The sequence below is a fragment of the Cupressus sempervirens genome, chromosome 7, assembly GCF_028749045.1.
Source record: "Cupressus sempervirens isolate cs-2001-9-10 chromosome 7, ASM2874904v1, whole genome shotgun sequence".
Taxonomy (NCBI): Eukaryota; Viridiplantae; Streptophyta; class Pinopsida; order Cupressales; family Cupressaceae; genus Cupressus; species Cupressus sempervirens.
Window position 1 is genome coordinate 356118727 of NC_143124.1, and position 14941 is coordinate 356133667.

The 14941-nt window shown below is 36.7% G+C and overlaps 1 protein-coding gene across 1 annotated transcript in view; it reads right to left on the reverse strand.

Moving 5' to 3' along the window:
• LOC149546937 (uncharacterized) overlaps window positions 1-6806 on the reverse strand; it is a 51660-nt gene extending 44854 nt beyond the window's left edge. The window contains exons 1-3 of the mRNA XM_089791438.1: window positions 6515-6806; window positions 6293-6415; window positions 5763-6076 (exon numbers count right to left, since the gene is read on the reverse strand). Of these exons, the coding sequence (XP_089647564.1) occupies window positions 5763-6076; window positions 6293-6415; window positions 6515-6643 (566 nt within the window). The 5' untranslated portion in view covers window positions 6644-6806. The remainder of the gene's footprint in view (window positions 1-5762; window positions 6077-6292; window positions 6416-6514) is intronic.
• Between the last annotated feature and the right edge of the window lie 8135 nt (window positions 6807-14941).

Genomic DNA, 14941 nt, shown 5'->3' on the forward strand with positions numbered 1-14941 from the left:
ATCAAGATCTTCAAATGTCTCCTCCCCAATTGAAAGTATTTTCTAAGTTGAAGATAGCTAGCAAAATCCTTTTGGTCTTTTTCTCCCTCCACAATACCCTCGTGTGCATAAACTCCATTGAAAATGTTCAGTGTTAGAATCAAGTGAGTAGGCCCTTTCAAGCTTGGATGGATAATACTCTTCCCTGGCTCTTTATCTGCTAGGAACTTAATGGTTTCATTCTCTTGTTCACTTCGTGAAATGGAATCCTCTTCTGCAAAATATGGATCCTTAACCTCCTTATCCTTATCCTATTCACCCTGATAGTTATCATTCTTCAGTGAACTCTCTTTGCAAGTTAAATCAACTAGGTACTTCACTTTTGTCATAGTTTTCACCCAATAGGTAAGGATGTTGCCTTCTACATTTTTTTCTACAGGATCTATATCTAGATCATCAAAAAGCTCCTCTTTCAATATTAGTCCTATCAAGCCTGATTCCAGATCACAAATTATACGATGATTTTGGACTCTGCAGGCTATTGCTTGGACAATTTTTCCCACTGACAAGGTCTCTTCATTTTCTCTAATGAGCAGATAAAATTCCTCATCCTGGGATGGCTCTTTATATGGCGATCTCAAATCCTAAAATCCATGTAACAATTCACTCTTTATGTCAGCAAGGGTTTCCTGCTTTTTATTGGATGTTCGTTGCTCCACACTTTTAGCATATTCATCAATATCAAGGGCATTTAACAGATCAGGATATTTTTTGACATGCTCAACAACCATTTCTTGTGTTTCCTCATCCATATCATCTATATCATGTCCAACTTCTTCACAATATATGTCCTTAGCCATTTTCTTGGCAAGTTCATATGACTTTGGATGAATTCTAGTATCATCCAATGGATCCATAACATGGTTTCCGGACGCTGCTTGTCCATTCCCTCTAACCCTTAAAAAAACCAATAGCATTTATAAAGACAAGTTGCTTCATAGCCTCTACAGTTGGTTGTTGTAACCATTACCTACTCAACAGCTTCATACTTTTCATCTGAAGTAAGCAAATGTTCCAGTGAATGAAGCTTCAATGATAATATTTCTTTGCCAAGACTATATAATGTTGCAACCATGGCCAATGGATTCTGAAGATACCGACCAAGAGCCACAGCATGCCTCACAAACCCTCTCTATGTTGGCAACTAGTCCTAAGAGATGCGAGAATTCTCATATAGTGTAGGCAATCATTCATCTGCATAAACAACATTTATTGTGTCCAATCCTTCTGCCAAATCATGTGGATGAACACAAACACAGGGAGGGATAGAGGGAGGACACAAACACACATATTTAGCAGCTAAGTCATAGGGTTCGAGTTTGACAATTATGAAGTTCGGATGAACTTGACAATAAATTTAATTTGATGATAAATTTGTCTTCCATAATTTTTCAAAAATATATAATATATATGATCACAATTTCCAACAATGGGACAAAAAATAACTTTGTACAAATGATTGCAAGTATGATTATTTTTTACTTTTCTTTGCTAATAAATAAAAATAAAAATAATAATAATAATCATTTTATTTATTCTTGACTAACAAACTAAAACTGTGAATATTCAATAATAAAAAATAATAATAATGTAGTCTAATTATAAATAAATTAAATCATAAATCTTAATACTTTACTCATTATAATCCTTGTGTTTCACTAATTAAATAAGATTTAAAAAATTTACATCAAATTTCAATTCCAATTCGAAAATGAACAACCAAACGCAAGAAAAAGATATTCCCAGTCATATTCCATTCAAATTCCAATTTCTAAACTGGCAACCAAATGAAAAATATGAATTTGAAAATTCATCTTCCATGTCAACCAAACGGTCCAACTATCTTCCTAAAATACATAACCAGGTTTTCGAAAACTTGGTTATCAAATAACCTGGTTATGAGAGAAATTCATCTTCCCCAACCAAACAGGGCCTAAGCGATGAAAAAGTGGTTATGAGAATATGGACTTGAAACAAGTTGGAGTCTTCAACATAGCTTGTGGCAAACAGACAGTGCATAGCAGGCAAAACTTTAATATCAGAAGATGAGAATTCTGCAAAGGATGGGGAAGTAATTAGGAATGGAAAAGTTGGTCGATTATCTCAGGAAATATCAATGTTTGGAATGGTGGATGAAGTAGTGGATTTGATCTTGAGATGTGGGGAACATGTTCGCGATCTACTAGTAGTTTTCAAGCATCTTCTATGCAAACATGCAAAAGGATATTGAAGAAGCTATGCATATAGTTCCTTTTACTTTGGCTTGGCATATTATTGAATGCACAAAGAGGCTGGATAATTGGCTAGAAAGTGCTACAGCCAAACATCTAAGGAACCCACTATCCATGATCCCACAGAGATTGAAAGTTCAACAAGGAAGCCAGTACAATAAAGAGGTAGGGGTGGAAGAGGTCTTAATGTTCGTCTTGACCATTGTTTTCATTCCTCTTCCATCGTACCATGAGTAAGGAAATGCTATATTCGTTTAAAGGTTAATGTAAACGTCAAGGCACAAATTCGATCAGTTGTTTTAAGATCTCAAATGACTAGCTGAAGATTTTGGGTCAGTTGCTTTGGTAATCTATTTTCTATGTGAATCAGGTGTGGAGTTTGAAAAAAAAAAAAAAGATTTACAGTGTGTGTTCTAGTTCCAAATACGTGAATGTGTGTTACATTTTGAATTTATCAAAATCTTTAGCTTTTTCTCATAATCACTGCGAACCATTTATAGTTTAATCATTTCAATGGTTTTATTGTAAAAAGATTTGTTTTTAATTTTTGTTTTCTCTACTTTTTATAATCTGGGACAGAATCAATCTCCCATCTATTGAACGTATGCCCTTACCCTTGCCTCTGTAGGCAGGTATTTAAACTGGGTATGTAGTGGTTGTTAGAAATAGTCAAAAACCCATGCCAGTCAAATCCACATCAGCTTCTGTTATAATCACTACAGATTTTCTTGCTAAAAGGATATGGATGCTGTCCTCTAGAATAGGTCATACAACTCTATAAAATCCACATCTCCTTGTGGACTAAGACTTACAGCTCATGCAGCCATCCACTTGTCAAAAGCCTAGAATTTTCCTCTACTGGTTTTATAGCTGGAATCCTCTATTTATAGAGGTTATGTAATTGGTTGTTTGTGTGCAGCGAGATCAATAAAATAATTTTGTTATCTGCTGTCACTGTGTTTCTTTATAGTTTTAATTTTCAATATGGTATCAGAGCCTAGTTTAGCTAGGTTCAGCTGGAGATTCATTTAGAAGTTCAGCTAGAAATATTGCTAGAGGGTTTTGTTGAAGGAAAATATATTGCTAGAAATGTTTTGTTTATAGGGCTGATTTTTTTTGGAGAGATATTTGGTTGCAGGGCTGTTATGCTGCTGGAATATTGCTAGATTTGTTTGAAGGCTGATTTTTTTGCTAACATGGGTTCTTCAAATGAAGTTTTGCCTATCTTTGATGGAAGTGGTTTTGCAGATTGGAAGATTGCAGTCAAGAATGCTCTAAGAGAGAAGGCTTTATGGAGGTTAGTAAATAAAAAAATTGGGGAACCTCAACAAACTGATAGAGAAAAGGAGTTGTGGAAATGCAAGTTGGAGCAAGCTAGAGAAGATATGTTGTTGTCAAATGAAAAGAAAGGCTGATCATTGAAGTCAATGTTTGCAATATGAAGATCACAATAATGATGGTTGTAGCAAGAGGTGTACTGTCGGTTGTACCCGACACTTCAAAAGTTTTTACTATATTGATGAACCATGTATCTGAAAAATATTCTTAGAGAACTAGCGAGCACAACGGTTGGGTACCCATGTGACTCAGTAGATGGATTATTTTTCATATGTACTCAATATTAGTATGCTAGAGAAAAGTTTAGAGTTGGTTTACCTATCATTGCATCAATGGTTTTGTGAAGTTTGAAGGGTTTGTGGTAATCCAAAACCACTTGTTTAAGTAAATCTATTGAACGGTTTGTGGTAAACCAAAACCACTTATTTAGGTGAAAAACCTAAAAGTCTTGAAGGGTTTGTGGTAAACAAAAACCACTTGTTTGGGTGAAAGATCCTAAAGCATTTTTTTTCGAAGAGTTTGTGGTAAGCTAAAAACCACTTAACAAGAAAAATGAATTTTCTATGTTGTAAATGGGTACCTCAAAAGGCTTAATGCCGGGACCTATCATGTTTAAATTTCTTATTGTAATTTCTCCCATTGAAAGAGTCTTTAGTAGTAGAAATTAAGGGAGGATGTTAGGAATAGTCAAAAACCCATGCCAGTCAAATCCACATCAGCTTCTGTTATAATCACTACAGATTTTCTTGCTAAAAGGATATGGATGCTGTCCTCTAGAATAGGTCATACAACTCTATAAAATTCACATCTCCTTGTGGACTAAGTCTTATAGCTCATGCAGCCATCCACTTGTCAAAAGCCTAGAATTTTCCTCTACTGGTTTTATAGCTGAAATCCTCTATTTATAGAGGTTATGTAATTGGTTGTTTGTGTGCAACGAGATCAATAAAATAATTTTGTTATCTGCTGTCACCATGTTTCTTTATAGTTTTAATTTTCAATAGTGGTATTTGATCAATCCGAGATGGATTTGATTCTGTGGGGGCCAACCATGGAGCGCATGTGGACACAAAGGCATGAGCTTCCATGGTTGATACAAATAATATGGGGATTCGCGTATAAACCAGTCCTGCAATCTTCTGTTCTACTTGTCCACAAATACTATCAACTGCCCCAAGCCCAATCTTCCATTGCCTACGATGGGTCTGCTCTCTCCATTGTGCATGTACATATTTACATGGTGTGTGGCATCAGGGTCAGATGATATGCTAATGGATATATGAATGCCATGGAATTCGGGTGTTGTACAGACGAGCAGGGGGGTTGCATTTGTGTTGCAACTTAGTGCTGTCAGGAAGTCGTTCTGAAAAGATTGATGCCACAAATTGTGTTGCTCAAAATTTTATGTGGTTTCAAGGTGTACACATACTATTCCTGCACAGATCATAAAATAAATGGATGAATTGAAATTTGTGAATCTTAGTTTGATAATTTAGTTTTGATTTAATATGTCTAAAAAAAATGGCAATGATCAAACATGGTGAATTAAATATCTGTCTTAAAATTCACTTCATTGTCGAATGGGCGGCCACATTTAAGCGCAGAGTGTTTTCTGGAAAAACTAGTATAAGTCAAGAAAAATTGAAACTGATTGCAATCGAACTTGCGGACAGTTGGTAATGTGGTCAAGTCCAGCGACTAAGTTTTTTGGACAGCCTCCCAGCTGCTATAGAGCATTGCTTATAGAAAGAGCTTGTGAAATAACTATGATTTTACTCAAGTGAGTCTGGCTGAGGTGTTCATGAAATTTGGCTTACGGTTCACAAATGGATGGAATCTGGCTCTTTAAATGAGGTATTTTAAAGGGCTTCACAGTGATTTCTTTATAATTTTAATTCCATAATGAGAGTTGGGCCTTAAACGATTTTTATCTATTTACCTCTTAAAACTTGAAAGTGATTCACGGCCAAGGATAAAAGGATGAAATATATAAATTTGTAAATGCATTTCAGACCGTTTTGTCATTAGCATTTCGATAAAATAGAAATATAGCGATAAAAGATGTTGAGATTACAAATAACAAGAAAAATAGGTGAAATATGATATGAAAGAAATCCTAATTAACAAAAGGTACGTTTAAAATTTATTTCGCACCTCTGCATCATTTTAGTTTTGGTCTGTGAACAACATTGGATGGCTCCCTCCACTACCACAGCAATAGACTCGTTTATCTGGGGTTTCATCTCATCTTTTGCACGAGGAATTTCCTTGAGCTTCCGGACTACTTTTGCCAATTCATTCATAGACTTAAGAAGGTCTAAACGCTCCACTTTGTTTTTCTCCATAGTATTCAGGCTCTTGAGAACCGCAGCAACCAGCAACAAACAGAGGCCAGCCCAGTGAACAGTTCCAGCTGCCTCTAACACCTTTATAGCCGTGGAGTGTTCATCTCCAGAAAATTGCGAAATCTGTTCAACCCATGTCATACAGTATTCAAGGTATGGACATTGCATTATAATGATTAAATGATGTCCTGATCTAAGCAACAAATCACTTGATCTATTCTTCACCAAAGATCTGGGCAAAATGATAATGTACACATGAAACGCTAGAATAAAGAGAGGAAGGCAGAAGAGATTAATATCATACTTGACACGTGCAAAATGGTTATTGAAAATTATTACCTCTTTGGCAAGTATTTCGACATTCTCTGAGACGCCTTCGGAGATTTCAGCAGCGGCAGATGCGCTGTCCGAAGCAGAATGCAGCCGATCTCCTTTTGATTTCCCCTTTTTCGATGTTCCATTCTGCAATGGAAGATTGACAAGAAATAACGTTTCCTATGTTCAATAACAAAATAATGGAAAGTTTCTATTTTTATAATACAAAATAGATGGGATTTGTACCTGATTAAGGCTCAATATCTTGTCAATATCGGCAATTAATTGATCAAGATCAAAGTTTGGCTCGTCATGTTTAGTGTTGATAATCTGCTCAATAAGTTGAGGAATGGTCGATGAAAACTGAGAAGCCATGTGAAGTGCCCACCAAAAGCAAAGATAGATGAAAATGAGAGTCACAGAGCAACTGGCCGGGGATGAGAAATTGAGAGCGCAAATGATTGCTGAAAATACAGTGCTGAGCACATTAAATGCTGCTGGGTGAAGCTGCTTTGTACCTTCCACTAAAGCGCGTTGGACCCCCTCATCTTCGCGTTAGTTTAGCGGCTACCTGGCAGTTTCAAGGGAGATGAATTAAGAAGTGTCTTTAACTATCTTCTTTATTAGCGAAAATGTTGTTTTGATAGCCATTGACAATGACAGCCTAATAGGAAGTTCCCCTGTGCGCATCATTTCAGTCTTCGCTGTCGACCGGAAGCTTCAGAGAAAGGTCATTTCACATGGCTCATCAGGAAAAAAGCTGAAACAAGACAAGCAGAGCACGGGAGAATTATTGTACCCATTGTCACATTGTCTATTTCTGTGGCTGGACAAAATACGCCGAGGGTTCATGGAAGATTCGCCGAAAGATAACTTTTCTTTATTGGAAAAGTTATGGATAATAAATATAATTGGTATATTTTATTAATAAGTTGTGGAAAAAAATATTGTGGTGGAGGATTTTTTATTTATAAAATTATACATATGATATTGCTAAGAGTATTCAATTGTGTATTTTTTGAGTCAAATTCATTGATTCATAATTAGTGGTTCACAAGACCTCATTTCTCATGAGAGTGAATGGATCACTTACCATTCATTCCAACAAGGACTTTTGAGGAGGTCACCCAATTCACTTCATTTATCTACTTACTATGGTAGCATACATTAGGCTAAACTTCTCCAATTTGTTGGAATGTGCAATTTCCCCCTCAAATGAAATGTAAAAGCATAATAGAAGATTCTAGAAATTCTTGGATTGACGAATAGAGTTAGGTAAAGTTCTAGAAGTCATTTATGTTTAGATAGTTATAGAAAAGTCTCTTTGTCCTATGTCGATTAATTTAGATGTTTCTAGAAACAATCAAAGCCCTCTATAAATAGAGGCATCTTGTAATGTTATTGATACAGACAAAATGGTTAATGAAATATATTGCTGCCGCAACACATTGAGTATTTTTCCTTTTTAGTTTATTTTGTCCATTCACCTTTCACAAGGTGTATTAGAGTTGTCTTGGGTTTCTATACAATTAATAGTCAAGCCTTGAAGAGTATCCATTCTAACAAATTTGTCTCATGCACGATCTCAACCTCATCCAACTTGATCCCTCATGGGTTCATTAAGAAATTGTCAACTTCACTAGTAGACCAAGGACCAATTGCAATTTTTTTATTTTATTTATATAAATACAAAGATACTAGTACATTATTAGAAAATTAGGCGATACAAAGATGTGCACTCTTAAAGTCTAAGTCCTACTGAAGTGAATCACAAGAAATTGTTTTAATGCAAGCATAAACATCACACACATAAGATAGATTGGTATTTAGTTGACGATTAAACAAGTTCAAAAATGGTGTGATAAAGAAAGATAAGGCAATTATTTCACTCTAGGAATAATAAAAATTATAATATGTTTGGTGTCTTGATTTTTTTAATGTTAGAAGTCCAATATTATTTCTATAAGATCCCAATAAAGTAGTTACCCTCATATGGAGTGGTCATATCTCAAAATTTTGACTTTTGAAATTAACATGCGATGACAAGACTCTTTATGACAAAACAATAATAATTATGCAACAAAAAAGTTATAATATTGTCCTTCAATATACAAATACTTTTAATGCAGGGCATATGCACCGAGTTGTGGTGCCAAAAAGGTGACAAGGAAATTTTTTTTTCCTATTTTAAAAAGCGCGTACACACTATAGCGCATATGCGCTTTAAAAAACAAAAAGTATATATGATGAGCTGCAAACCCGCAACCCATCATTTTCATCAGCATTTTCTTCTACTCCTACAACGAGTAGTGCGTACGTGAGTTGAAGACTCAACATTTGCACCACCATTTGCCAAAATGCCTCCTCGGCGACGAAATCCAAGACCACAAGCGCACCCACGACAACGCCGTAAGTGATATAAACCTAACTTTGCATTGTTTGATATATTTTTCATATTGTTTTGTAAGTTTTTTATATTCTTTTGTAGGGTTTTTACAAATTTCATTTAGATTTGTTTATTTATTTGAATTTCAATTGATTTTTTATTAGGAAATGTTCATAATCAATCAGAAAATCCACAAGAACATCAAAACCCTCAAGAACCCCAAAACCAAAACCCTCCTCAAGAAGAAGAATAAATTCCACAACTCGAACCAATTGCAAGACCTCCACCAGGCACACAAGAAAATATAAGAAATGAAATAGAGAGAGGCAAAACTGAATTAGAAGGAATCATTGCTCAGTTGAAAGAATCCGGACAAACCAATCCAATGAGGGCTCAATTGGCATCATCCCTCGAATCCATTAACACTCAGATAGCCTTAGTTAGTGGTCAGTTAGACATTTGGCGGGCTAAGAGGGATGAACAAAAAAGATTTTATGCAAATAAATTGTCATATGAAGATGTTAGAAAAAAGGAAATACCAAAAGGTAGTATATGTGCATTATTTAGAAAACCTGGTGAACAAAATACTGTTAGAGAGGGTACTAAACAATTCCCCATCCATTGGTGCATACATGATGCTATTAGAAATAATTTTTGGGATAGATGGTGGATGGTTTTTGATGCCCCTCCTTGCAACAATCACGAGGTCCCCATGTATTTTTTGAAGAAATTATATTGTAAGTTTGTCCTTGGGGAGATCCCCAATTATTTTGATATGTTAGACTCCCAGGGTAGAGGTGGGGCATCATCATTTGAGAGGCTAGGAGCATGTCATGGCCCTAATGTAGTTAGGGCAGCTGTGGTCGATCCACAGCACGAGCATGTGATTATTCCTTCAGTTGTGAAGGAACATGTAGAGGCCAGCACTCTAGGGACCATTAATGCTTTGACGCAGACCCTCATCCATTCCACGAGCCCATTAGTTGAGGGGGAGCCTTCTATATGTCGTGGTCACATGTGCACTTCATGTGGATCCCTATGCACATTTGGCACTCATGTCGGAGATGGTGCAGATGATGGGCTTGTCACTGATCAATTCCTAAACGAGACATTTGGCATTGACACACAGGTAAATTAATAATTTGATCACATTTCATACGTATAGTGAATGATTAATTAATTAGGATTTATTGACATTGTTCAAAATTTAGGGTCAAAGTGTTCCTGGGCCTAGCAGCGATCCTCCAGGCCCATTTTTTGTCCCTTCGATGAGTCCTGAGGTATGTATCAATTTAATCATTTTAATTAATACATATATTTATTACGTAATCATATTAAGGATTGACCAAAAAAAATATGCATGTGCATCAGTTCTCCGCAGGACCCTCAACCTTTACCATAGACGCAGAGCTGAGACATCACACGAGCTTCACATAGGTACAGTTGTTCTATGTTAATTTAATTCATTTGATTATATTTATTCCATGTTTCATGTTAGATATAACGTGTATTGTATGACATACAGCTCATGATGTCAGACACACCTCCTCATCTGCGACAATCTGTTGATAGTGGAGTGGCCGCAGCTATGGCTAGCTCATAGCCACTGACGGAGGTATGAAAGAATTTTCTTCATTTTAGTTGTTGTTTATAATAGTTAATCTCAAAATTTATAATGTTATTTATAAGTGATTATATTTATTGAATTGTTGTAGGGTCTTGTCACGCCTGATTGTCCACGAGCATTTGAGGTGGACTTACAGAGTGACTATTTGTTGGTGGTAAGAAAATAATTGATTTTGTGAGTACATATATTTGATTTCAACGTATAATAAATATTGATTCATATCTACTTTCTTTCTATCAATTGGACCTGGAGAAGAGCCTCAAAAAGAGGTCAAGTGAGCGTGTCAAGAGGGCCCCGTCATCTCCACTGTCTCCCTCCACACGACGGCAGAGGACGTCGAGAGACTTTTTTCCTTCCCCTCGTGGGAAGGAAAAGATGTAGTTGAGATATTTGATACATATATATAGAGACTTGTTTCCTTCCCCATGTATATATATAGGCATCTGGGAGACATATTCGATACACATTTGATGTACATATGACATTCTATATTTGATGTATGACATATTTGATGTATGACATTATTGGTTAATATATGATATGTTTGTTCATATATGACATTATTGGTTATCATAATATATTATGTGTTTGTTCATGTATATGACATTATTGGTTATCATTTTATATTATATGTTTGTTCATGTATGACGTTAAATTAGATATAGTCGTGTATGACATTAAACTAGATATGTGCATGTATGAAATTAAATTCAATTGCTAGAGAGTTGCCATTATGTCTACCAACTAGTAGATGTTCTTTTTTGCTTTATTAGTATTTCTCAAAAACTGCAAAGAATCTGTTTCTGGTGAATAGTTGTAAACAATTGTGATCATCGACTTCATGTACTCATGGCTTTAGCTGCGAACACTTGTAACTTTGGCTATAAGCATCCATGGCTTTGGCTATGTGCACTAGTGGCTTTGGCTGTGAGCATTTATGGCTTTGGTTGTAGGCACAATATAGCCTTGGCTATAGGTTGTCTTTCTTGCTGCATGTCGAAGTTACCTTCAAGAATATCATTAGTCTAAGATCATTACAATTAAAATACTATGACATAATACCTTGGAAATAATAGTCTTTAACCCATTACTTTATTTGTTAAAACATCATGTAGTATCTACTGTAGTCCTTCTACTCAAATATGTTTTCAAAAATACTTAGTATGGCAAAGAAATGTCTATGGAAAGCTTGTCAAATAGGATATTGAAGAACTAAATGTGGATAGTCATTAGTACCCATCAATAAGAACACAGACATCTTTCTCAAGCAAGCCATATGACATTAGCAAGTAATTTATAAATTTCCTTTGCAAATAACTAGAAGATGCTATGAATCTTAATACAGAGTTAATCACGAACTCATTATTCCATCCAAGAAGCATATATCACCCTAAGCCAATTAACCGACAGGATAAAAATTAATTCAATTTCAAAAAAATTTAGAGTATAACAAGCATCTTAGGGATTCTTACAAGAATTAACACGATGTTCACAAGAGCATTACAAGTTCTTGTAATGCTATTTCACATATTGTAATCATATTTAGTTTTGAATGGCCATTTGTGTTACAAGCATAAATGTTCTTTAAGGTCTTTTAATTCTAGACATGAATTTTATTATGAAGCTTTTTTATGACAACCCACTCTATGCATATATTGTTGTTCCACATTATTCTAATTTGACTTTCATTGGTTGATTTGGGTCTAGACATGACGTTATTCACTACCTTTTTTATATATTATTTTTTTGTAGTGAGGTTCTGGGCTGAATGAATGTATTAATCATCGAAGTTGTGAACCTTGGTCAAGATCCTTACAAATATATTTTCAAATTGGACCTCAAATAGTTTTCTCAGTCACCCCCTATACACAGATACTGAAATTGTAGTTAATTACAAAATTAATACTGAATTAACACAAGTTTAATTGAGAAGTATTATGTACCTCAATAGGCTAGATTATTATTGACCGGGAAGCTTTATCTTAGAGCAGTTGGTTTCCTAAATCTTTAGTGCAATGACAGTCTTATGGAATGTGGAATTAGGTTTGCTAGCTAAGGAATGTTCTTTAAAAGGTAGAGGAAACTCAAGACTCACGTGTTTCCAATCAATATAAATGTTTAAATTGCTTCTCTAATTTTTTCTATTTATGATCTTCTTAAAAGATAACTTTCTAAATGCATTGATGGGGAAATAAAGATCTTCTAGGAACTAAAGGCTAATCATGTTTAATACTTACAATTCTCTATTTTTATCTAATAATTTAAAAAATATTGTACAAGTGTTTTCAAAGTGCAACACTATTCACTAACATCATAAGAAGGAATATCCAAGGAGACTTACCACTGATCCCCCACCACCAAATTCAAGAGAAAACAAAATTCCACTACTAAAGAGATAGTAACAATGATCATCCCTAGTCTCTCACTTATCACAAAATGATTACCATCAAAATTTGCATTTCTAATTGCGTCATGTGCGTTGAAGCAATAGTAACATTTTCACTCTCTTACCTAATGTCTCCCATTTCTGAAACTCCTGGGGAAGGGCAAGGCCATCTTCTCAGTACTTCAAAATACAACGAGTTCCATTTTTTCACATATTGATAATCATTGACTTAAAGTATAGTCAAAGTATTGACAGCCCATAGATATGCCCCGTCAAAGATCGCAACCCTGTGGCATTTAGTGACCCTTAGGGATATTCTAGTTCAGTGTGCCTGAGAACATTCGAGCACTGAAGGGGACAGGAAGAGGTTGGGGATAGGGTTTACTCGGCCACCCAGAGCTAATGGAGCAGACAGTTTGATCCCACGACCAAAGATGAGAGAGATTTGGCAGTTGGCAACTTTGTAATGGCCAACACTACAAGTTTCAGCATCACCCGAGATGGCATTGTAGAATGAAAATGAAATGTGATCTCCAAAAAGCGAGAGAGGTTATTGCAGGTCTCTACAACATAGTCCTGTAGGAATTGGAATCTCATTCATATCTCGCACGAGCTCCGAGATATGCCCTGCCAAAGATCACAACCCTGTGGCATTTAGTGACCCTTAGGGACATTCTAGTTCGGCGTGCCTAAGAATGTTCGAGCACTGAAGGGGACAAGATAAGGTTGGGGATAGGGTTTACCCAACCACTCAGAGCTAATGGAGCAGACAGTTTGATCCCACGATGAAAGATGAGAGATATTTGGCAGTTGGCAACTTTGTACTGGCCAACACTACAAGTTTCAGCATCACCCGAGATGGCATTGTAAAATGAAAATAGAATGTGATCTCCAAAAAGTGAGAGAGGTTATTGTAGGTCTATGCAACATGGTCTTGTAGGAACTAGAATTGCATCCATACCTCACACGAGCTCTGAGATATGCCCCATCAAAGATCGCAGCCCTATGGCATTTAGTGACCCTTAGGGACATTCTGGTTCAGCTTTCTTGAGAATGTTTGAGCACTGAAGGGGATAGGAAGAGGTTGGGGATAAGGTTTACCTAGCCACCCGGAGCTAATGGAGCAGACAGTTTGATCCCACGATGAAAGATGAGAGAGATTTGGCAGTTGGCAACTTTGGATTGGCCAACACTACAAGTTTCAACATCACCCGAGATGGCATTGTAGAATGAAAATGAAATGTGATCTCCAAAAAGAGAGAGAGGTTATTGTAGGTCTCTGCAACAAAATCCTATAGGAATTGGAATCTCATCCATATCTCGCACGAGCTCCGAGATATGCCCCGTCAAAGATCGCAGCCCTGTGGCATTTAGTGACCCTTAGGGACATTCGGGTTTGGCGTGCCTGAGAATGTTCAAGGATTGAAGGGGACAAGACAAGGTTGGGGATAGGGTTTACTCGGCCACCCAGAGCTAATGGAGCAGATAGTTTGATCCCACGAGGAAAGATGAGAGAGATTTGGCAGTTGGAAACTTTGTACTGGCCAACACTACAAGTTTCAGCATCACTCGAGATGGCATTGTAAAATGAAAACAGAATGTGATCTCCAAAAAGTGAGAGAGGTTATTGTAGGTCTCCACAACACGGTCTTGTAGGAACTAGAATTGCATCCATACCTCGCATGAGCTCCGAGATATGCCCCATCAAAGATTGCAGCCCTATGGCATTTAGTGACCCTTGGGGACATTCCGGATTGGCGTGCCTGAGAATGTTCGAGCACTAAAGGGGATAGGACGAGGTTGGGGATAGGGTTTACCTGGCCACTCGGAGCTAACAGAGCAGAAAATTCGATCCCATGACGAAAGGTGAGAGAGATTTGGCAGTTGGCAACTTTGTACTGGCCCACACTGCAAGTTTCAGCATCACCCAAGATGGCGTTGTAAAACAAAAATGGAGTGTGATTTCCAAAAAGTGAGAGAGGTTATTGTAGGTCTCTACAACACGGTCCTGTAGGAACTAGAATTGCATCCATACCTCGCATGAGCTCTGAGATATACCTCGTCAAAGATCGCAGCCCTATGGCATTTAGTAACCCTTGGGACATTCTGGATTGGTGTGCCTGAGAACGTTCGAGCGCTGAAGGGGAGAGGATGAGGTTGGGGATAGGGTTTACCCGACCATGCAGAGCTAACAGAGAAGACAGTTCGATCCCACGAGGAAAGGTGAGAGAGATTTGGCAGTTGGCAACTTTGTACTAGCCGACATTGCAAGTT